At 37.7% G+C, this 26,335-nt stretch overlaps 1 protein-coding gene across 5 annotated transcripts in view; it reads right to left on the bottom strand.

Moving 5' to 3' along the window:
• The window catches only part of LOC115219800 (protrudin), a 95,253-nt gene extending 73,397 nt beyond the window's left edge, over positions 1 to 21,856 (bottom strand). The window contains exon 1 of one of the 5 annotated variants that reach the window (XM_029790069.2): positions 21,548 to 21,856. In XM_029790069.2, coding sequence (XP_029645929.1) covers positions 21,548 to 21,559 — 12 coding nt within the window. In that variant the 5' untranslated portion in view covers positions 21,560 to 21,856. Of the gene's footprint in view, positions 1 to 8,999; positions 9,048 to 20,079; positions 20,350 to 20,564; positions 21,213 to 21,543 lie in introns of those variants that run through there. The other 4 variants (XM_029790071.2, XM_029790070.2, XM_036509515.1 and 1 more) reach the window with 4 other exon arrangements.
• Positions 21,857 to 26,335: the final 4,479 nt, after the last annotated feature.

Consider the following 26,335-nt stretch of genomic DNA (forward strand, 5'->3'; position numbering starts at 1 on the left):
GCCACCGGCATGGAGGCCAGTAGGGGCAGCACTGGCAACGGTCACGTTCGGATGGTTCTCTTACGTGCCACCGGCACTGGTATCACAGCTACAATTTCCATTGATGTTGATCGATTTCGATATTGTTCACACACACACACCATTTATGTCTGCTTTTTTCATGCTGGTATGGGTTGTTACTGTCCTCCCAAATGTCAGGGACCACATCTTGCTTATACATGCCATTTGAGGCATTCCAACGTCTTCCTTGATGTCCCTCTTCTACAGGTTTCATCCATTTAAAGGGATAGGCAGGCCATATGTCAAAAATATCAGTTTATCTTCCCTGGAGGATAAACAGATATTAAATGAAATTTTATAAATAAAACAGAGATGATGATGTTAACAATGTGAATATTGTTGTACCTGTTGTTCTAATCCCAGGTCAGCCCTGATTGAGAAAATCTATCACCAAGCTTTTTTTAAAAAACTCTTAAAAATGATAAAGATGCCATTTGAAGGGGGTTTGGTTGCTATTTGTAGCAGGTCAAACAACTCCCTCATAGGCTCCTTAGTGCTGCAGATATAATGATGACGAGGAAGTTACAGAGGACAGTGACGAGAAAAATGTAGCTAACGATGATGACAAAAAGGAGGAGGTTATCACTGATGATGATGATGATGATGATGATGGTGATGATGATGAGAATATTATAGTTGATGTTAATGAAGATGGTAAAATAACAATGGTGATGACAGGTCATATAAATATTTTGTTCTGGAAGAAAAAGATTTCATTTCATGCCTGCTGACTCTACAGAATGGTTGGTTTGAAAGGGAGTTGGAAGGAAGTTGGAATTGTTCTCAGCAAGCGAGAAAGGCATGTACAATTATATGACAGACAACAGAAAATTTTTTAAAAATCAATAGTTATTTACAAAACACACAACTTCCAAGATTAATAGAAAAATAGGGAGTTCAGTGCAATTCACTAACAATAGGATGTTTTATCGTAACTGGAAAACATCAACAGAGGGAAATATGTTGAATTGAAGACAACCGATTCGAGATCGTTTTGTTTGCTTGCTGTTTGGAGCTGAATTCTTTCAGGTTTTCCTCATATAGTTGTTTTTAGTTGGAGCAAATTCTGTCAGTAGTTGGGGTTTTCTCTTGACTAATCACACAACTGTGGAACAGGAAGACTAAACCCTTTCACTGATGTTACTATTCAATCTCAATCCAGCCATGATCGAATAATATGATGAGCAAAGGCTATGACCATCACTGTCTTTTTTTATTAGACATCAGGACGGCGAGCTGGCAGAACCGTTAGCACGCCAGGCGAAATGCATAGCCGTATTTCGTCTGACGTTACGTTCTGAGTTCAAATTTGGGGTCGATAAATTAAGTACTAGTTACGCACTGGGGTCGATGTAATCGACTTAATTTCGTTTGTCTGTCCTTGTTTGTCCCCTCTATGTTTAGCCCCTTGTGGGTAATAAAGAAATAGGTATTTCGTCTGTCCATACGTTCTGAGTTCAAATTCCGCCAAGGTCGACTTTGCCTTTCACCCTTTCGGGGTCGATAAATTAAGTACCAGTTACACACTGGGGTCAATGTAATCGACTTAATTTCGTTTGTCTGTCCTGGTTTGTCCCCTCTATGTTTAGCCCCTTATGGGCAACAAAGAAACATTTATTAGATAGTATATATACATCCAAGACAACAATGTAACCTTTTTCTATTAAGATAGTAAGGAGTGATTTAACAGAATTTGTGTTACTATTTGTAGCAGGTGGAGTGACAGCATAAAGGCAACCTCATTGGCTTATGTAAAACTCATATATTAAACTTGAGAAATCAAGAGTTATGACTCACTCAAGGAGACAACATAATGATTCAAGCAGTTAAATGTGAAACCTTGACCAAGTTGTCAGCAGTCCAGCACAAGATGACATTAAAACACTTCAATATTCAGAAAGTTCTTTTTCTTATAGCTGATAGATCATGTAAATATCTGTTTCTTTACTAACCACAAGGGGCTAAACATAGAGGGGACAGACAAACAGATTAAGTTGATTACATCAACCCCAGTGCGTAACTGGTACTTAATTTATCGACTCCGAAAGGATGAAAGGCAAAATCGAGCTCGGCGGAATTTGAACTCAGAACATAATGGAAGACAAAATACGGCTACGCATTTCGCCCTAGATCATGTAAATATCAAATAGGGTTCGCCTATGTAAATATCAAATTATTTCAATACAGAAGATTATTTCGAAGTCCTTCTTACAAACAAGAGAGCTTTACATGTGGTTTTCAACCTGCTAAAAATAGTGCCACATACACATAAAATAGTGTCTTAAAACAATAAAGGACAAATTTGATATGCACACATTACGTCATCAAAAAAAAAAAGTTGGGATGGTCCTACTAGAAACACCTTAGATCATATTTCTCCTCAATCAGAACATACATGTAGTCAAATAACAGTACTAAAATACCACAGAAATATTGGTTTCAAATTTTGGCACAAGGCCAGCAATTTCAGGGAGTGGAGTGAGTCAGTTACATCGACCCCAGGGCTCAACAGATAATTATTTTATTGACCTCGAAAGGATGTAAGGCAAAGTTGAGCTCAGAAGGTAAGGACAGATGAAATGCTACTAAGCATTTCGCCTGCAGGTTAATAATTCTTATTTATTTATTGCCCACAAGGGGCTAAACATAGAGGAGACAAACAAGGACAAACAAAGGGATTAAGTCGATCACATCGACCCCAGTGTGTAACTGGTACTTAGTTTATCGACCCCGAAAGGATGAAAGGCAAAGTCGACCTCGGCGGGATTTGAACTCAGAACGTAATGGGGGACAAAATACAGCTAAGTATTTCACCCAGAATGCTAACACTTCTGCCAGCTCGCCGCCTTTAACCTGCAGGTTAATAATTCTGTCAGCTCCCCATCTTAAATACTGCAGAAATATTAACAATTAATTAGCACCGAAATTCAGTTTCAGAATTTCACAATTTATTGGGTAAAAGAAACTGATATGTAAAGACCTCACCTTTCCGTTTTCTTAAGTTATTGCTGTCGTGTAAACCTAGGTCAATACTAAAAAAGCAGATCTATAACCTAAGGCATTCCAGCCATGACTATCCCAGCTGTTAATTCAAAACAAAATTACATTATCTAATATATCCTCCATTGTTTAAAATGATAGGTGTGGTGTCAGGGCTATTTGGATTGGTGTCTCTTACTGGTTGAGCAATCACAAACAGTTCTCTTATTCATTCACAACCCACCAAGGTTATTGATATAGTCTTTTATTCTGGTTTCAGTCATTTGACTGTGGCCATGCTGGAACACTGCCTTGAAGGGTTTTAGTAAAAAAAAATCAACCCCAGGACTGGCATTTTTAAAGCTTAGTACTTACTCTATTGGTCTCTTTTGCTGAACCATTAAGTTACAGGGACTTAAATACATCAAAACTGGTTGTCTAGTGGTGATGGGGGACACATACACATACATACATACATACATATAATCAAAGGTGTTCTAGGTGTTCTATATGATCGAAGGTGTTCTAGTAGAACCATCCCAACTTTTTTTTTTATGACATAATGTGTACATATCAAATTTGTCCTTTATTGTTTTAAGACACTATTTTATGTGTATGTGGCACTATTTTTAGCAGGTTGAATACCACATATAAAGCTCTCTTGTTTGTGAGAAGGACTTCGAAATAATTTTCTGTATATATATATATATGTGAGAAGTTGAGGTTATAAGAGATAATGGTGTCATTGAGGCCCAAAGGTATCAGGTAATGCTGAATAAGTGCTATAGACAGACCATAGTTAAGTTCCAGATTCAGTAATATTGTGAATAAAGGGTTCAATGTTGGTTCTATGTCAGCATTGCTCTAATATCTATACAGCCTTGGTTTTTTTTTCTCATTACGCAAAAAATTCATATATATATGTGTGTGTGTGTGTGTGTGTGTGTGTGTATAAATGCAACAATACTGGGGTTAGTAAATTAATTTGGTCTCTAAAGGAACATGATAAACAATTTGATTTGGAATGGAATATTCTATCTAAATCCTTCCCATATGATAAATCTTTTTGTCCACTCTGTAACAAAGAACAATTCCTTATCCTATTCTTGGAGAATTCTCTTGTAAACACATTTAAAGAATACGTTTATCGTTGCAAACATTGGCAAAAACATACCTTTAGTTCCTATAAGTAATTTCTACAATCTATAAAATTCGACCTTTAACTGTCTTCTAACATTTCATTTCCACTACATATATCTATTTCCGTGCTTTTAACCTTTATTGCTATTCATCTATCGCACTATATTTCTCCACTATTAATTTTCTGTTAATTTCTTTCTTTCTCCTCCTTCTCTTAATTGCCTTTGATGTTAAATCTATTGACAGTTTTTTAAAAAAATAACTTGCCGACGTTCTCCTTCATCATATACATGGTAATCATATTCGGTGAAAATGGCTTATTGATGTGTTTTGTTTCTCTTTTTTTTTTTACCTAATGAGAAGATCACATTGTTTTACATCATTTTATTCCCTCCGGAATAATATCAATGTTTCCTTCAAAACATCTGTCGGAAATATAAAGATTTGATTAACACCTGCATTTGACTCCATTTCTTAATTTATCCATGTTATATAAAGACATTTCACTTAACCCTGGAATTTCTACATTTATAAGTAGGTTGTAATATCCTTGGCACTTACGTGAATTTTTGCTACCCTGGTAACTATTTATTTATTTTTTCCATGTTATTTGTACACATTGAAAAAATACACATTTATATGTACGTGTGTACATATATATATATACATACACACGATGGGCTTCTTTCAGTTTCTGTCTACCAGATCCACTCACAAAGCTTTAGTCAGCCCGAAGCTATAGTAGAAGAGACTTGCCCAAGGTGCCATGTAGTATGATGGGGGTTCAGACAACAAAGAGATTTCATTATCCTCAGAGTTTTTATATCTGTTTGTCCATGCTGGGATAGGTTGCATAAGACTTTCAGGCAGTATTTTACAGCTGGATACCCTCTCTATTATAAACCCTTTTAATTGTCTGCAGAGATAATATTTAAACCCAATATTTATGTATTGTACATATCTTTTACTTGTTTCAGTCATTAGATGGTGGCTTTTAGTTGAATGAATCAACCCCACTACTTTTTTTTCTCTTTCTTTAACATCGTACTGACCAAAGCATTCTTCTTTATTTATGTCAGTAGAACGTAATTTGAAGGAGATTTGGTTACTATTTCTAGCAGGTCTATTGAATGTGTGGAAGCTTCCTCATAATCTTTCAGGATTGACAGAAATGGTACAGCATCAGATGAAATTTCTTATTTAGCTTTAAGTTCAAACCTTGTTAATACTCCCTTTATCTGACCTTGATAAAATCCAAGAAAATACCAGGATGTTAAAACAAAAAAACAAAAAAAAAAATGGAAAAAAAGAGCTAGAAGTCAAACTATGATGCTGAGGATATTAATGTAGTTGATTTTGAAAAGGATTTTGCTCAAATTCCAAACCAAGCAGAAAATAAGACAGCAGAGGAGCATCCGGAAGATAGGACTTCAATGCGGTTCAGTTAAGGACTGGAAGTCTTCTCTGCAGACATTTCGCTATCCAGCTCTCCCTAGAATTCCTTACTATAAAAGCTAGGCACTTGCCATCTTTTAACACAGTTACAGTCATTATTAAAAAAATTCATACTAATTGGCGTTATATTCTATAAAAATTAATTTTCAATTTGATGTAAAAATAACTTTGGTGGTAAGTGAGGTAGAATATAATAATGACTAACAGAACTTAGAGACAGAATACTTCTATATTTTCTCAAACTAGAGTAGACAGCCTGTTATAACATTTGATTGGTACCGAGATTAGATTCAACATGGCCCCACCTCTTTTCTCTATTTCCTTCTTAATTAAGTTTCACTTCACATCAACTAGTGTTTATAGAACTATTTAGCTTGGCATAAAACTGTTATGGCAATGGAAACGTTAAGTTCTTCTCCCTACCTATATAAGAATACTAATATGTATGTAAGCCTGTTCAATAAAGTTATCTTACAACTAAGCTCTATAACTTTTGTAATAAAAGCTACAGAAAATAAATCAGTTCACTCAAGGATTTAAGAGACGATTTTTATTTATTGCACTACTTGACCAAACATGAATTGCCCATCCATCTTTGCATCATGAAATATCTTCTAAGGGAGCTTTTGATTAATATCTTTTACTTGTCTCAGTCTTCAGACTATGGTTATGCTGAGGCACTACCTTGAAGGGTTTTAGAAGAACAAATTGACCCCAAGACTTTTAAGCCTGGTACTCATTCTGTCTCATTTGCCAAACTGCTAAATTACAGGAATGTAAACACACCAACGCTGGTTGTCAAGTAGTTGTAAGTCACACACACACAACAGGCTTCTTTCAGCTTCTATCTGCCAAATCCACTCAGAAGGCTTTGATCAGCCTGAGGCTATAGCAGAAGACAGTTGCCCAAGATGCCATGCAGTAGGACAGAATCCAGAACTATGTGGTCGGAAAGCAAGCATTTTACCATACAGTGTTTTTTTTCCATATATTACCCTCTGATGCAACTGGACACATCATCATTGAGGTTTCCTGATATCTTTCAACATCGTACACCTTCACCTAAGCAACCCAGCAGGTAAAGTATTGCAGACAGCCTATACAATCCAACTACGAAAATCGTATGGGACTGCTCCACTTGTTAGAAATAGCAGTCAAATCTTATTCTAATCACACCATGTTGTCATAAAAGGAAGACAGACACTTTGGATAATATGGTCCTAGATGACAAAAAAAAATATGTGACAGAATGTTCCCAATATGAGCAAAAGGTGTATTTGAGTAGAACTGACTTTGGTCAAAACAATAGCAGAGCCTTTATATTTACCAACTGCTTCTTCAATAGCTATAGGCAGAGATAAAAAAAACTTGATAAGATAGTGAAATACAGTGTAGCTGGTATCTAAGATATATAGATAGAAATGACAGTCGTACTAAATATAGCTGTATACGTAGATGGAGCCAATATTACTAGGTACAACTGTATAGGTAGAGGAAAACAATACTAGTAGATACAGTTGTATAATGGAGTGAGGGTAATAATACTAGATATAGCTAGAGAGAAGAGACAATATTACTAGGTTCAGCTGTACAGTAGAGGGACAATATTAACAAGTACAATTGTATAGGTCAGTGGTTCACAAAATATGAGTTGCGACCCACAGATGGGTCGCGAACGGAATCTTAGTGGGTCGCAAAAAGTTATAAAATTACGCATTAGCTTTGATTAACTGCTGTCTTTCGAGATAGTTCAAGAGTTATGTTTTCAATACCAGACTTGTTGTTTTATCAAGCAGTAGGCTTTTTCACGACCTTAACAAATCAGAGGTACTCAATCATTTCTGCCGAAGCATTAAAAGTACTTCTCCCTTTCACATCATCTTACATTTGTGAAGCTGGATTTTCAGCAAGGGTTGGGATTAAAAGCAAATATCGAAATAAACTGCAGCTCTCAAATTCTTTACACCTGAAACTATCACACATTGAACCTGATGTTAATTCTATTATTGAGCGTAGCAAGAAACAGGCTCATCCTTCTCACACGCCTCACTGAAGATGTAGTCTGAAATAAATTTGTTAATTTCATTAATGTTTTTACTCAGTAGAGTTAAGTGGGTCGTCGTAAACTGGTGTGATAAATAGTGGGTCACGACTCTAAAAAGTTTGGGAACCACTGGTACAGGTAGTGGAGGAAAGTATTATTAGATATAAATAGTTGTGCAGGTAGGAGTAAAAAATTAAAAGGATGTCTGAATAATAATGAGAGCATTACCTGGTACACAGTTGTGTAGGAAGGATTACAAAGCTGTATAAGAGGAAATAGTGACAGTGTTATTAGGTACAATAGGTTGTTGTTAGACCCAGATCAACTCTGATGAAGTAGACTTATCTACAACTACGTTACCCAATGGCAGCCACTGTCTCCAGCATTGACTCACAAGTGCAGCTATATAGGGAGGAGGAAGTTGTTTTGGTGTCAAGATGTACATAGGGGGGGTCTATTTTCTATGTTCCTCTATTACTATTTTTACTATAAGAAGTGTTGTTTGTTTAGCATTCTGTAGGTGCATAATGTCACCATATGAGTTTTCTCCCTTTTCAATGCGCTTGCGGCTACAGGAGAGATAACTTGTACAACATATGATGCATCTAAAGGCTAACGTAATACAGGAATGTAAGTTAGGAGAATGGACTCAGAGAAGTGTGACCTTAGCCCTGAAGTAGTAGATTTCATCAAGTGAAGCTTCATTCGAGAACAGCAGACATCATCTCAAAAGATTTTAATGCATTTTTGTCTTTATTTTTAAAATCAAAGCAAGTTGAAATGCCATTTTCATAGTTTTTGGTACTTATTAAAATTAAAATAAGTATAAAAATTACCCTTGAGGAAAAAAGATTTTTTTTGCTTTGCTTTTTCCCATTTGGCACACACGTGCAAACATTTCCTGCTGTTTAAGGGTTAATGAAGGGTTATATACCTTCTACTAATTAGTAGTGGGTCTATGTGTTACCTACAAAGAAATATAGTTTTGAAAGTTTTATGTTTAACAAGTGGAAATTAATTACTGGAAAATATACAGCAAAAATGAACTAGAATACTGCACAACTCGACTAACATGACCTATATAGGCCCAAAAGCTAAAACATTAAGTTTGTACATCCATTCTGCAACCCTGCCAACCTACAACATCTACCTCTTTATCAAGTTATATCTGATCTCGAAAAGCTAGCAACACACCTTACAAGATTAAAAAAAGAAAGAAAAAACATAACTTTATGACTAGACATTCATGTCATTTCGTAGTCACGTATAAATCAGACTTATCTATTATATAGTTGAGAAATTAACAGATGTAAGATCTTACCCTTAAAGACTGTTGCACTCCGTCATTACACATTTTTTTTTCTCCTTTACAGCACTACACCTTAGTTATCAGACTACCGATCTTAAAATAGCTACGCCCACCTGGGTCCCTGTGCACATAGTCATGCAGTCAAAGTGTTGGAATAACTAGAGCATTTTAATATAGAAGCACACACACTCCTTCCTCATCCTCCAGTTAAGTAGAATTGAGAACCTACACCTTCGTCGTTAATTTACTAACAGTTTGTTATAATTACATTAGATTCAATTACACAAGTTAAACATTCTACCAGCAATCTTTCACTCCTTTCCTATATTACCCCCCACCTTTTTTTTTTCAAAAAAACATACTCCTTTACTTGTTTCAGTCATTTGACTGCGGCCATGCTGGAGCACCGCTTTTAGTCGAGCAAATCGACCCCGGAACTTATTCTTTGTAAGCCCAGTACTTATTCTATCGGTCTCTTTTGCCGAACCGCTAAGTGATGGGGACGTAAACACACTAGCATTGGTTGTCAAGCAATGCTAGGGGGACAAACACAGACACACAAACATATACACACACATTTATATATATATATACATATATACGACAGGATTCTTTCAGTTTCCGTCTACCAAATCCACTCACAAGGCATTGGTCGGCCCGGGGCTATAGCAGAAGACACTTGCCCAAGATGCCACGCTGTGGGACTGAACCCGGAACCATGTGGTTGGTTAGCAAGCTACTTACCACACAGCCACTCCTGCGCCTGTATGTCTCCTTTGCATTGTTAGTACAATTGGGTTGTAGTACAATTGAGAATTAAACAAATATAAAAGTATCAGTTGGAATTATCTACCCGGGTGCATAAGATTGACTGACCTCTTCAACAGGGTGGTCAGTATGACCACTGTCCAATGGCTGAAACCCATACCATACAGTATTATATCATATATATAACTGTATGCTGTTATGTTCTGAGTTCAAATTCCGCCGAGGTCGACTTTGCCTTTCATCCTTTCGGGGTCGATAAATTAAGTACCAGTTACGCATTGGGGTCGATGTAACCGACTTAAGCCCTTTGTTTGTCCCCTCTGTGTTTAGCCCCCTTGTGGGCAATAAAGAAATACATATAACTGTATGCACACACACGTATATGCATAAACAAATACATGCACATTACACACATACATCTAACACACACACACATTCTATAATCATTTTTACGTCTTTGTAACCCAAGGAAGATTTCTACAGCCTGATGCTCTTTTTGTAACCAACTTTTACCTATTTTTCAAGTAAGAAATTCTAATTCCACTGGCCAAGTGACATGCATTGGCAACCACATGATGGTGAAGCAAACCTTATCACATACCCAAAGCAGCTTCCAAGTTCAATACATACAAACAGGTTAATTTACCTGTTACGTGTATTTATATATTTATATATATTTTTTTACTACCCACAAGGGGCTAAACACAGAGGGAACAAAGGAGGACAGACAAACAGATTAAGTTCATTACATCGACCCCAGTGCGTAACTGGTACTTAATTAATCGACCCCGAAAGGATGAAAGGCAAAGTCGACCTCGGCGGAATTTGAACTCAGAACGCAGTGGCAGACGAAATACCTATTTCTTTACTACCCACAAGGGGCTAAACAGAGGGGACAAACAAGGACAGACATAGGTATTAAGTCGATTACATCGACCCCCAGTGAGTAACTGGTACTTAATTTATTGACCCTGAAAGGATGAAAGGCAAAGTCGACCTCAGCGGAATTTGAACTCACAACGTAACAGCAGACGAAATACCGCTAAGCATTACGCCCGGTGTGCTAACCTTTCTGCCAGCTCTCCGCCTTTCCTTATATATTTATATAATTCGCACACACACGTGTGTGTGTACATTTGTGTTTTCAGCAGTATCAGCAGCACCAAGCAGTGTTTAGACATTTGCTAAAATATGTTTGACATATTTCAACTTGTAAAGACAAATTAATTGCACTTACTGTGGAGAAAAAAAAATATGAGAGAGAATATTTTCTCCACAGTAACTGCAGTAAATTGGCCATAGAAGCCTTTACATTTTTCATATATTTATGCGAACACATACATGCATGTATGTATACTCTTTTACTTGTTTCAGTCATTTGACTGCGGCCATGCTGGAGCACCACCTTTAGTACTTATTCTATCGGTCTCTTTTTGCCGAACCGCTAAGTAACGGGGACATAAACACACCAGCATCGGTTGTCAAGCAATGCTAGGGGGACAAACACAGACACACACATATACATATATATACATATATACGACAGGCTTCTTTCAGTTTCCGTCTACCAAATCCACTCACAAGGCATTGGTCGGCCCGGGGCTATAGCAGAAGACACTTGCCCAAGATGCCACGCAGTGGGACTGAACCCGCAACCGTGTGGTTGGTTAGCAAGCTACTTACCACACAGCCACTCCTGCGCCTATAAACACATACAAACAATGTTAGACTTGAAATCAGTTGCCCTCTACCAAATTTGATTCCCCAATGTATTGGTGAGCCTCAGGCTGTGGCTAGAAGATGCTTTGCCAATACATAGCAGACTCAACCCCCAAACCACATGGTAATGAAGTGAGCTTCTTAACCCTTTCGTTACCAACCCGGCTGAAACCTGCTCTGAATAGAAATGTCTTGTTTTCATAAGTTTTGAATTAAAATCTTCCACCAAACCTTAAGTCACAATTTATGTTCCAAACACTAGCTGAATGATAACTAAGTTATTTTACTAAATTCTTTGTTTCATTTAAAGTAATTGAAAGAAACACAGAGCATCTCAACAGAAATACAGTAACAAAAGGGTTAAGCATACAACTTTGCCTATGTCCATGCACAGTCTGGTCATCAATTAATATGAGAAATGAGAAATTTGGAACATCAGATGTGTGGATTTCACCTAGTTCATTCACAGCCATATTGTAGGTATGTCTGTCGAGAGTTGGCTTAGAAACTTAGCAACATATTGTAAGCATTTAGAAAATTCCTAGCTTGTTCTAAGAAAACTAAATTTAGAAGAGGGTTTAACTTTTGATAAAATATTTTACCCGTTTTATAGCTGTCTGCTAGCATTCAGTAGCTAACAATATAATCGTTCCGGATACGGCTAGTTTCTGAAAACTAAATGACTAACTTAACCTTATTTAAACCATAGGTGCAGGAGTGGCTGTGTGGTAAGTAGCTTGCTAACCAACCACATGGTTCCAGGTTCAGTCCCATTGCGTGGCATCTTGGGCAAGTGTCTTCTGCTATAGCCCCGGGCCGACCAATGCCTTGTGAGTGGATTTGGTAGACGGAAACTGAAAGAAGCCTGTCATCATCATCATCATCATCGTCGTTTAACGTCCGTTCTCCATGCTAGCATGGGTTGGACGGTTCGACCGGGGTTCTGGGAAGCCAGAAGGCTGCACCAGGCTCCAGTCTAATTTGGCAATGTTTCTACAGCTGGATGCCCTTCCTAACGCCAGGTATATATATATATATGTCGTATATATATATATATATATATATATATATATATATATATATATATAATGTGTGTTTGTGTGTCTGTGTTTGTCCCCCTAGCATTGCTTGACAACCAATGCTAGTGTGTTTACGTCCCCATCACTTAGCGGTTTGGCAAAAAAAGAGACCAATAGAATAAGTACTGGGCTTACAAAGAATAAGTCCCGGGGTCAATTTGCTCGACTAAAGGCGGTGCTCCAGCATGGCCGCAGTCAAATGACTGAAACAAGTAAAAGAGTAAGTCAAGCAATTTTACAGTCTAGTAGAAAATATATATCTCTAAATTAAGACAATGCAAGATAGTTACAGAACATTTTTCCCTAAAATGACGAGTTCAGCAACAACCAAATTAGATATTACAAACTTCTGTTAACGTTCATAAGTTCTAATTAACATTGAGATAATTTATAGGAACAGGTTGAAGTAATTAGCTGTTATTATTTATATTGATGAATGTTTATCATCAGAGAGTGAAATAATTCTATCAGCCAGTAAATTAATTGAAAATATAATAGGAAATAATATCTTAACTTCATAGGGCAAATTGCTGTGGGACTGAGACAGAAATAGAATCAAAACAATGAAGGATTTTAATCATAGAGAAAGCAAATAAAAATCAATTATCCATAGTTTATACGTAACTCACAGATCATCTACCATAGCAACACCGTTGTTAGGAGTTGATGTAGGAATGTAGTGGTCTGAGTGGGGGGCTTAGATAAAAATACTTGTTCTTTTTACTTGCTTCAGTCATTGGACTACAGCAATGCTGGGGTACCACCCTGGAGAACTTTTTAGTCAAACAAATCGACCCCAGGACTTAACGTTGCTGCAGTCATCATCATCATCATCATCATCTGTTTTCCAAGCTAGCATAGGTTGGACAACTTGACTAGAGGTGGTAAGCCTGAGATCTTCACCAGGCTTCAGCTGTTTGTTTTGGCTTGGTTTCTACAGCTGGATCTCCTTCCAAAAGTATGGATCAAAATTTCTTATTGCTTTGTCATTACAATTTACTTATATATTCTCTTTCAATAAAGAAAAACCAGTCTCTTGCCATACTATAATTTCAAACATTTTAATAAGAAGGATGCAAGACAGCCTGCTATGCTAACCCTGGATCGTAGAGTGACCCATTGTTCTTGAGGAGACCTATTGAGTCAAGTACATCAACATCAAAATTCAAATGGAAATTGTAGTTAAGACACCTGTGCCAGTGACATGTAAAAAGCACCGTCCAAATGTGGCAGATGCCAGCGCCGCCTGGTTGGCATCCGTGTCGGTGACACATAAAAAGCATCATCCGATCGTGGCCATTTGCCAGCCTCGTCTGGCACGTAAAAAGCACCCACTACACTCACGGAGTGGTTGGCATTAGGAAGGCATCCAGCTGTAGAAACACTGCCAGATCAGACTGGTGCTTGGTGCAGCCTTCTGGCTTCCCAGATCCCAGTCGAACCGTCCAACCCATGCTAGCATGGAAAACGGACGTTAAACGATGATGATGATGATATAGCTATTCTCAATATCTACAATAGAACTGGCCACTTATTCTATGACGGTATTGACTCTCTGGTTTTTTACATATTTCATTCCATATTTATAAATAGCTGTTCAGTAATATACTATGACATTCTCTACCTTAACCCTCTCTCTCTCTCTTCTACATAGATTATTATAACAATATATTGTTATTGTGGAATAATCTATGTCATTACTGAACAAATAACTGTCCTAATATCTGTTGCATCACTGACCCATTATTCTGTGCTCATGAATATTATGTACATGCTGCTTACATTTACACACACATTGGTGTGTGTGGTATATGTTATATCAGTAAGGAATGGCACAATTAGTATTCTTCTACTTGTTTCAGTCATGTGCCTGTGGCCATGTAGGAGCACCACCTTTTAGTTGAACAAATCAACCTCAAGACTTATTATTTTTTAAAGTCTGGTACTTATTCTATTGGTTTCTTTTGCTGAACCGCTATGTTATGGGGACGTGAACACACCAATACTGGTTGTCAAGCGGTGATTCGGGGGGGGGGGGGGCAAATACACACACACAACGGGCTTCTTTCAGTTTCTGTCTACCAAATCCACTCACAAGGCTTTGGTTGGCCTGAGGCTATAATAAAAGACACTTGCCCAAGGTGCCCTACTGTGGGACTGAACCTGGAACCATGTGGTTGGGAAGCAAGCTTCTTACACCACACCCGTGCCTGAGCTTATGTTGAACAAAAATACTTTTTGGTATTTTTTAATTAATTCTTTTGTCTCAGTTGGTGAGCAGTAGCATCATTGATTAGATGACCCAATTTTTCATAATTGGTATAAGAATGTAACTTGGTGCAGAACAACTATCATGAGGAACTTCATGTAGTAATAGCTATTTTTTCTAAATCCCCGCCCCCACTAGTATTTACATCTTTGTTGATATAACTAAAAAAAAAAAATGGAAAAAAAACCCATATAAACTGTTCACCCAAGTTTTTGGTGAAATACATTTACCCAAGATGTCACGGTGGAATGATACCCATATCAATGAGAAAAAGAAAATTCCTTTACCACACAGTAATGCCTCTGTTCCTGTGTTGTATGGGTTTGTGGGTCAAAGCATGATCCTCGAATTCAACACATTGGCAGAGCATTTTTCATTCTAGTCTTGGGTTCGGCAGTTCATTGAAGCAAATTGCTCAGAAGCCTGGTATGTGTTTGTGTGAATGTATGTTATGTAAAAAGCACCCAGGCCACTTTGTAAAGTGTCAGGACATCCAGCTGTAAACCCATGCAAAACAGACCTTGCTTGACAACTGGTGCTGGTCTGCTTACATCCCCATAACTTAGTAGTTCAGCAAAAGAGAGCGATAAAATAAGTACCAGTCTTTAAAAAAAAAGTTAAGTCCTGGGGTCGATTTGGTTGACTAAAAGTTCTCCAGGGTGGTACCCCAGCATTGCTGTAGTCCAATGACCGAAGCAAGTATGATGATGATGATGATGATGACTGCAGCAATGGAGGCAATATCCAGCAACAAGACCTCTAAAGTTATTAAGACAGCAAGTAACATGGAAAATTAGGTAGACATTTAAAGGAGAAAAAGGCATTAAGAAGTATTGTTGATATCTCTCATCATTGAAATACACGAGAAATTGTATATTTCAATGATATCCTTTCCCCCGCAAATATTAAAATGGAACTACTACAATAAAACATCAGCCTTAGCCTGATCAATCACTGATGCAAAGTTATCGAGAAATCTTCTAAGCTATTGTCTAGCCTCAAGTCAGCTCTAATTCAGTAGATGCATGATCATAGCCATTTCAACCATGACCATCCAGTTCTTTTTTCAGACAGTGTATATAGGGCTAAATTTCCAATGTCTCCATTGGCAGAGTTGTGATCTGAGAGTTATTTGGTTGTTAATTTTAGCAAGTCAATGCTTTACTCATTTACTCAACAGATTGATTAATTATAGGACAGCAGACCTACGGACCACATTATCTAATGTATCCTTTTTTAAGGCAATAGGGTGGCATTTAAATGAAATTTGGTTGCTTCCAGCAAGTTGAGCGACAGCTTATAGGTTCCTTTATTGGCTCATCTGGAATAAGTTATTGTTTAGCCCCAGGTAAGCCCCATCTGAGCAGACCAATGATCAAAAGGACCTTTAGTCATGCCCCATTCTATCTCTAAGGAAGATTTAGATGCTATTTATAACAGGTCAAGAGATTGCTAAAGGCTCCCTTGGGTTACAAATGATAGAGGAAATCCTTGTGTATATATATATATATAAAAAAAATTTTTAAACACCTACATTCAAACTGAATACAAGCAGAGCAAGTAGAGAGTGCTATAACTAAAGTATGTTCAGCATAATTGTGACCTTGTGACCTGTTTGATAGCAAAGAACTTCTAAGTATTTCTTACAGGAAGGCTTGTAACAATTAAGAAATGATAACACTAACAACTGTCACATTCTAACTGAATGACCTCAAAGTTTGGTTTAGAAAAAGTAAACAAATGTACTAATGGTACTGGCTCCCAACCAATTTTGTTTAATGTTGACTAGAATACCTTTCTTGACTGTTTATAATAACTTCAGGCCCATATGAGGACAACTTCACTTACAGTCTGTGATCTACTGAGGACACGATCCAAATTGGATACAGTAAAGCTGAACTGCACAATTGCGACACTTGCTTGGGTAATAAAGATGATGGAGATGGTACACCATTTAACTGGGTAATTAAGAAAGAGCTGACGCAACACTTGGCTGGGTAATGAAAACAATGAAACATTCGGCTGAGAAATGCAGATGATGGCCATGGTATAACACTTCAATGGGTATGACAGAATAACACTTAAGTACAACAATTTTGATAGATTACATTTCACTTTTTATTTTCAAGTGCAAAGGCGGTGAGCTGGCAGAAACGTTTGTGCACCGGGCAAAATGCTTAGCGGTATTTCGTCTGCTGTTACGTTTTGAGTTCAAGTTCCGCCGAGGTCAACTTTGCCTTTCATCCTCTCATCATCATCATCATTGTTTAACGTCCGTTCTCCATGCTAGCATGGGTTGGACGGTTCGACCGGGGATCTGGGAAGCCAGAAGGCTGCACCAGGCTCTGGTCTTATCTGGCAATGTTTCTAAAGCTAGATGCCCTTCCTAACGCCAACCACTCCGTGAGTGTAGTGGGTGCTTTTTACGTGTCACCTGCACTAGTGCCAGGCGAGGCTGGCATTGGCCACGGTCGGATTGGTGCATTTTACGTGCCACCGGCACGGAAGCCAGTCGAGGCAGCACTGGTTTCGGCCACGATTCGGATGGTGCTTTTTATGTGCCACCAACACGGAAGCCAGTCGAGGCAGCGCTGGCATCAGCCACGATTCGGATAGTACTTTTTACGTATCTCCAGTCCAGGGGTCCTGGCATCTGCCGGGTGTCAGTCATAGTATTGGTTCAATTTCGATTTCGGGGTCGATAAATAAAGTACCAGTTTCGCACTGGGTCGATGTAATCAACTTAATCCCTTTGTCTGTCCTTGTTTGTCCCCTCTATGTTTAGCCCCTTGTGGGTAGTAAAGAAATATATTTTAAAGTGCATTTCAGTGTCAAATACACAAAACATTCATGCTGAGAACTAGTGCTTGCAAGAGACATTTGGCAGATCTTCACATACTGCTGTCCATGGAGAAACTGAATATAGCTTATAAAATTGAGGCATTTGTGAGATCACAATTTAACTGAATGAAACTCAAATTGTCATATCTCTATGACCTCCAGTAGGAAGAAAAGGTGATGACATCTGTGGACTTTTCCAGCTCTTCCAGACAGACTGATATCAGTGCAATTGGAGATGTTTAAATTTATCTGTTGGATCGAGCTAGATTTTTTAAATCAAAATGGTTGTCAGTTAACAAAATAATAGGGAATTTCGTGTTATGTAAGTAGATACTACAAGAAATGGTACGATGACATTTCAAGCAAAATGCCACTTATTAAATAATAGCTTTACCTTGACTTATACAACACAAGACCTCTTATCACGTGATCTCTGATGGATTGTAATTGAAGTTTTACAAATGTTTCTCGATATCTAGAAATTTAAGATGCATTAAAGTATATGAAATTTAATCACAACACACTGCACATCAAAGTCAATTGGTCCCACTACATGTTTAGTACTTATTCTACTAGCTTCGGAAGGGTGGGGTTAAATCTACTACACTAGGATTTGAACTAGAGACAGAAAGAGACAATTGTTTTCGATGTTCCCTTAACCTAAAGCGTGTTATGGAAATTGAAAAGCACAATTATCGCATATTTGTATTAAATACCAAAAACGTGACATTTGGAAAACGAGATCAACCCCGACGAATTAGAACACCAAACCTAGCAAAGTATAATTATCCAATGCAACATTCTATCACTGACCAATCTTTGTAAATGTAAAAATTGCAAAGAAACTGAATTACATCTGGCTAAATAAAGTATACCTTAAATGCAGCTGCATTGGATAGTACAGAAAAAAAACATTTCAGAAATTTTTATCTATAAAATGCAAACAGAATTTATCGTGAGTTTCAGCTTCGTGATTGTTACAACACTTCTTTCAACCACTTAGACATTGCTCCACGCACACCACATATTTTAATTGCTTGGGGAATGTGTGTGGGGGGTCCCTTATCTGACCGCGTCAAATTGATAGTAGACCAACTTAAGACGTAAAATTCTGTTTATTCACTCACTCAGTTTTGCTTGTTAGTCCTTTTCTTACATTTACTACCACCACCACCACCACAGATACTTCAAACATGAGTGTTGTTTATCAGGGAAAAAAATCTACTTTGACTATTCTCGATGTAATAATGTTCGTTATTTCAATGAAACATGCCTACTACAACTAGTTTATTAAACTAAATAAAACAGAATAACTTGCCCCAACCAAAGCTATAAATAGGCTAAAGAAAATTAGAAATGTGTTTCTATAGTTACCCTAATATATACTGACCGGAGGGACAGAGAAATGTAGGAAGATAACAACATAGTTGCTATATAGAAAGTTGTGGGTACTACTAATATGATAGTGCAAGTAATGCCAATGAAAAGAGGAGGGAGGGTCTCATGTGAGGAAATATACATACGTCTATGCATGACATGAATATCTATGTATGTGTTTTCAAAGTGTGTGTGTGTATGAATGTGATATAAATGATATTTATATGTGAATGTGAGATAATTGATATTTATGTGTGAAAGCGCACAGTATATTCACGAATGTGCCGGAGAAGGTTTCGTGTGGGTAAGCTGCATGTTCCAATTATAGAGTAAACAGAATATCAGAAGACCACAGATTACGGCGTACCTTGAAGATGGTACGATTTGTGTGCCAGTTCTGAGGCATCAAGAAACAATATCCAGAACAATAATATAGGCCTGTAATATATATATGGCTCAACAAAGCTGGGAAAATAAAACATTTGCCAAATAAAACTAGTCCAATGACTAGTCTGTTACCCGCTGACTAAATAATGGAAGGAGTCATGAATAGAAATAGAGAAAGCATCCAAAGATGTCCCAGGAGATCGGTCGATAAGGACAATAGGTTGGGGGTTAGGAATGTTGGAAGAAAAAAAACGATGGCTGCAAAGATTAGTTTCGAAATGGATTGTCTCTCGTAGGTGGAAGAAGATTCCAGCGATGAATATGGCAAAAGAGAGAGATATATTAATAATCGAGAAATGAGGAGACCGGTGAGTGATGATGCATCTTATTGAAGAGAATGCGAGGTAACATCTAAGCAAAAGATTTGACGAAATATTTTAAAAGACATGGCGAAGCAAAAGTGGGTCGGAAGATACTCATTAGATTAGTGTAATATTTCAAGATGAAAAAAAAAAAGACAGAAGGGGGAAAATGTAAGAAATTAAGTCGGTGCCTTTTTTTTTCATAAGTTAAAACTGAACAGATGAAAGGAGAAAAGAAGATAAGGAGTGCGACTAGATAAATTTATAAGTCGACTACATGTTATACTCACGATATTATTATTAATTGAGAAGAAACAACTTTTGCACGCTTTTTTGGTTTATATATATAATTAGTTGGAAGCAGGTGCCTCGTTTTCTTTTCACATTTTAGGGAAATAAAAAAAGATTATTAATAAAGGACAGTTCCGAAGTCTGGGAGTCAACAATGTGTGAGGTGCAGGGAAAGATAAAGAGAAGGCCAGGAAGTGTGGGTAGTGTGTTTAAGATGGACATTTAAGAGAGCTGAGGCCATCAATGAGACGATTGTTGTAACAATAAACACCGGTATATGACAATAAATGACGTCGGTAGCTGAGGGATATCATATGTAATTCAGAGATAAATCCATACAGCAATAGCTTCTAAAAGACAAACAATAATAATTATCATAATAAAACACATGACACAACAATGATATAACGAGGTGGGGGGAGGATGACTGAAGCGGGTGGAAGCGGTCAGGTTGCTTCCTATCGAATAAAACGGTGGTACTTACCATTACTGGTTTTAGAGTTTAATGTCGCAGAGAAAAAATTGTCAAAATCAATGTATTCATGTAAAAACAAAAGAGGGGGAAAAAAATCCAGCGATTAAATAGATCGACCGATCTAAATGCCTGTGATTTCTATTGCCGGAAACACTAGTTCAATTACTCTGAATTACATTCACTTTTAGTCTTTCTTGTTTCTACATGTTTCTTTCTCTCTCGACTCTCCACTTTTATTTCTCAAAGCATCTCCCTTTCTCTATTTATTACTCTATCTACACCTCTCTCCCCTCTCTATTTATTACTTTATCTATACGACTCTCCCTTCTCTATTTATCACTCTATCTACACCTTTCTCTCTATATGCACCTTCCTCTTTTCTACCGTATTTTTCTCATTCTCCCTCTCTCTCACTTGTACAAACTTCTTCTTCCTTTCCCATATCTTTCTCTCTCTCTCTATTTTCTAATTTTACATATCATGCTCTCCCCCAACCTCTTATTAGCTTTCTACACCTTTCTTTCTCTCCCTATTGCTTTGCTTCTCTTCGTTCAGCTCTCTCTTTCTCTCTTTATTTCAGATTCACTCTCACACTCTCCACTTCGCTCTTTAATACATATCTCTCTCCTTACTCATCGCTTTAATATTTTTCTCACCCCACTCATTTCTCTGCCTGTCTCTCTCTCTCTCTCTTCCTTTCCACACACACATCTATCTTTCCGTTGTCACTTCCCCAATGACTCTTCCTCAGCTGTCATCCCTTTGTCACAACTTTACTCTTTCTCTCCTCTTTATCCTTGTTTGTCACTACAAACACCCAATGTTTCCCTCCACCCAGTTGCGGCTACGACTTACAGCAACCCTCTAAGCTCTTCGACATAAAAGCTATCTTCCGTTAAAACTATTTCCACTCAGAACCATGCATATTTATATTTTGTCTCTGCTTAAAATCGGAAATCCATAATTATGAATTAAAAAAACTGTTTACCTACTTTATACATCATCTTCTGTTGTTTTATGAGAATCGTCGAGATCCGTGTGGGTAGATATCTATCATCCGTGTTTGCGATACAAAATAATCTTTGTCACCAGACACTACTCGCTTCTGGAGTTTCCTTTGTTATTACAAGTCCACACTTAATTAAAAAATTGTCCTTGTCAGTGTGAAAATTGTTCGTTTACCGAAACCAGATGGTTTAAAATCTATTAAGTCGACATCCCCTTGTTACGTTTAATAATTGGGCATAATTGTCTCAGTGATAGAGTATACTTTTTTTTTTGGGATCTAACGGCGGCTTTATATATTAAGTTTAAAACCGATGGATGAAGTAAATGCAAAGTTTTCTATTCATTCTCTTTCTTTCGTTCTCCCTTTCTTTCTGCCCCCTTCCAACAATCCGAAATAATGCCGGAGTTAATTTTTCTGTTAATACTCTTATTTTCCTTTAATTAAATCAATTAAAATTTTAAGCAACGTTAGTGTAAATGTTTTTTGGGAGATTTCACAAAACAGTTAAGTTTAATACATTATCATTGACATATTGTTTGTGTAATTTCTTCAGCTTTCAGTCAAACTATATAAACAAGGTGTTGGTATGTTAGCTATCAATTTATTGATTATAATTAGGAAATTAAGAAGACACCGGGTAAACATAATCAAAAGAATTCACACAATATCTCCCGCGATAATAGGAACAATGATTGAAGGGAGATAACTTGCAACAATTTTAGGTTGATAGTATTGGGTCATTTGGTGCGGTGCTAATTTTCTGGGCCAGCAAGGAATTTGAACGTTTTCGTTTATTTTTTGAGATAATTAACATTCCGGGCAAAGATACAAACATCATCACCAGATCCTATTTTGTCTTCATCAATAATCGTATGTCTAAAGTTTTGAGATAGGTTAATATTAAATTTAATTTTTTTGGAAGATAAACTTAATTGTCTCAAAATTGAGAATGATTTTGTAAAAAAATTTATTTGTTCAATATTTAAGGAATAAATCTTTCTACAAATCACAATAGACTAACACACCCACCCACACACACACACATTCACAGCCTTAAGTAGATGAAATAAAACATCCCTTGATAATATGATTGTCTATTGCCATAATTTTCCTTTGGAGTTATCTGCAGTTTAAATAAATATAAATATAAATATATATATATATATATAATATTAGGGAGTATAATTTAATATATATGTATATCATCATCATCATTTAACATCCACTTTCCATCCTAGCATGGGTTGAATGATTTGACTGAGGACTGGCGAACCAGATGGCTGCACCAGGCTCCAGTCTGATCTGGCAGAGTTGCTACAGCTGGATGCCCTGCCTAACGCCAACAGCTCCAAGAGTGTTGTGGGTGCTTTTACATGCCACCAGCATGAGGGCCAGTCAGGCGGTACTGGCAACAGCCATGCTCAAATGATGTTTTTTACACGCCACCTGTATAGGAGCCAGTCCAGCAGCACTGGCAACGACCTCGCTTGGATGTTTTTTCACGTGCCATTGGCATTTTTACGTGTCACCGGCACAAAAGCCAATCAGCTGCTCTGGCAATGATCACGCTCATCAAATTTGATTCGCTTTCGATTTCACTTGCCTCAACAGATCTTTGCAAGCAGAGTTTAGTGTCCAATGAAGGAAAGGTATGCATAAGTGGGCTGGTTACACCCCTGGCATAGGCCCTGGGTTATTGTCTCACTTGGCTTGCCAGGTCTTCTTACGCATATTTCCAAAGGTCTCGGTCACTAGTCATTGCCTCAGCGAGGCCCAATGTTCGAAAGTCACGCTTCACCACCTCATCACAGGTCTTCCTGGGTCCGCCTCTTCCACAGGTTCCCTCAACTGCCAAGGTGTGACACTTCTTCACACAGCTATCCTCATCCATTCTTGCCACATGACCATACCAGCACAGTCGTATCTCTTGCACACCACATCTGATGATTCTTAGGTCCAACTCTTCTCTCAAGGTACTTACACTCTGTTGAGTATGCACTCTGACATTACACATCCAACGGAGCATACTGGCTTCATTCCTTGCGAGCTTATACATGTTTTCAGCAGTCACAGCCCATGTTTCACTGCCGTGTAGCATGGCTGTTCATACACATGCGTCATACAATCTACCTTTTACTCTGAGTGAGAGGCCCTTTGTCACCAGCAGAGATAAGAGCTCTCTGAACTTTGCCCAGGCTATTCTTATTCTAGCAACTGCACTTTCACCGCATCCTCCCCTGCGACTAACTTGGTCACCTTGGTAACAGAAGCTATCAACTACTTGGAGTTTTTTCACCTGGAATGTGGCGGAAGTTGTTCTCTGCATATTTTCAGTGTTTATTGCTCCTGAGCATCTGCCACATACAAAAACTATCCTCCCAGTTAGCCTTCCTTTGATATTGCTGCACCCCTTATGTGTCCATAGCTTACACTGGGTACCTCTTATAGAGTTTCTACCTACGCCTTTTCTACAGATTTAGCAGGGCCATCTACTGGAAGGGATTTGTGGTTTGTCTGCCTTCCTACTTATTAGGACTTTAGTTTCAGCTAGGTTGACTCTAAGGCCCTTCAATTCTAGACCTTGCTTCCACACCTGAAACTTCTCCTCTAGTTCTGATAGTGACTCAGCAATTAGAGCAAGGTCGTCAGCATAGAGGAGCTCCCAGGGGCTATAAAAAAATAATAGGCACAGGAGTGGCTGTGTGGTAAGTAGCTTGTTTACCAACCACATGGTTCTGGGTTCAGTCCCACTGCATGTGTCTTCTACTATAGCCTTGGGCCAACGAAAGCCTTGTGAGTGGATTTGGTAGGCGGAAACTGAAAGAAGCCCATCGTATATATGTATATGTGTGTGTGTTTGTGTGTCTGTGTTTGTCCCCCAACATCGCTTGACAACCGATGCTGGTGTATTTACATCCCCGTCACTTAGCGGTTCGGCAAAAGAGACTGATAGAATAAGTACTGGGCTTACAAAGAATAAGTGCTGGGGTCGATTTCTTTGACTAGAGGTGATGCTCCAGCATGGGCACAGCCAAATGACTGAAACAAGCAAAAGAGTATAAGAGTATTGATAAAGATAATTTGCTTAGTTCATAAGTTAATTTTTCCATTCAGTGGAAAACTGCAAGAGACAAGAACATTATTACTCTTTATTTAGAACTAAAGGGTTTGAGACAAACTAATCTGTATGTAAGCATAAAAGAATGAGGCAATTGATGACCTGGTAAGAGTTAAATGATCAGAACATCGAGTTAGGACTGAAGGCATAACCAGGAATGAGTTATCTGATTACCTGATTATATATACACTTTAGATGAGTTGTAGTGCACCTGGGCACTGTACACAATTATTATTATTATTATTATTATTACATGAAGGAGAATTAACCAATTAAAATGTAGTATAGCTGATAGTTTATCTTCCAGGTTTGGAAATGACCAAGCAACATTTATATATATGTCAAATCTTACACAGTTTAGTTGCAAAGCAAATATGCAGGTTACCAATATCTTGTGGAATTGAAACCAGAACCATATGGTTGCCAAATGAACTTCTTAAGTACACAGCTATACTTGATTTCAGTTTTGGTCACCATGACTTGTACTATAATGATATAAAATAATTGAAGAAATATAAATGTATCACCTGATATAGAGCTGTGGAAACTAGAAAAACATATATCAGACAAGTTATTTATTTCAAATACATTTATTCATACTCATGCACTGAGGTTTCTGATATTTTTCTGATCAAAGCACCAGTAATGTTAGCCTGTAGGTACTGGTAAACATTGTAACAGATTTAACCTCCTCTGTATGTGTGTCTAACAATATCAGAGGTTTGGTGATTAACTACCCAGCAAACATAACCAGGAACTGAACTAATAACATTCAGATTATAAATTCTGTTCAAAAGTGGGATCTTTTCGGTTTGAACGGCAGTTTTTCCTAGCGGTGTCATATGAAATTGTCACCCATAATTATGACCCTAGTATCGATCTATTGCATTTCAATCTATTTTAGGGTTAGGGTTAGGGGTGGGGGGAAGGGTATCTTTTTTTCTTCACAAATATAAATAAATCCAATCTGTTTCTTAAACGAGGGACATATTCATATGGCACAGAATGTTTTTTTTACCTCAATAGACGTCAGTGATTGGTTGAAATTGCAGAAATTGAAGAAAAAAAAACAACACATATCTTACAAACTATAGAATTTTCTCAATAAAGCCAAGAGAAAAAGATGTTTTATAAACACATTCTACCAGTATACGAAGTTTAAAATTTTTTAGTTACCTAGAAATTATGTTAAAAATTGCCGTTCAAACCGAAAAGATCCCAAAAGTGCTGATGTAAAGCATCTCAGGGAGTATTCTTCATATTCAATACACCTATAATAGAATCTCATACTTATACTGCTTGGGTTATTGAACTTTGATCATTCAGGCAGTCAACAAAACAAACCTCATTCTAAGTGCTTAAAATCTAAAATCAAGGGAGATAACCCCAAATAAACTCAAATTGAAATTTTTTTCCTTTTACTTGTTTCAGTCATTTGACTGTGGCCATGCTGGGGCACCGTCTTGAAGAGTTTTAGTTGAACAACTCGAACCTAGGACTGATTTCTTTAAGTATAGTGCTTATAGGCGCAGGAGTGGCTGTGTGGTAAGTAGCTTGTTTATCAACCACATGGTTCCGGGTTCAATCCCACTGCGTGGCACCATGGGCAAGTGTCTTCTAGTATAGTCTCGGGCCGACCAAAGCCTTGTGAGT

The sequence above is a fragment of the Octopus sinensis genome, linkage group LG15, assembly GCF_006345805.1.
Source record: "Octopus sinensis linkage group LG15, ASM634580v1, whole genome shotgun sequence".
NCBI classification, from domain to species: Eukaryota; Metazoa; Mollusca; class Cephalopoda; order Octopoda; family Octopodidae; genus Octopus; species Octopus sinensis.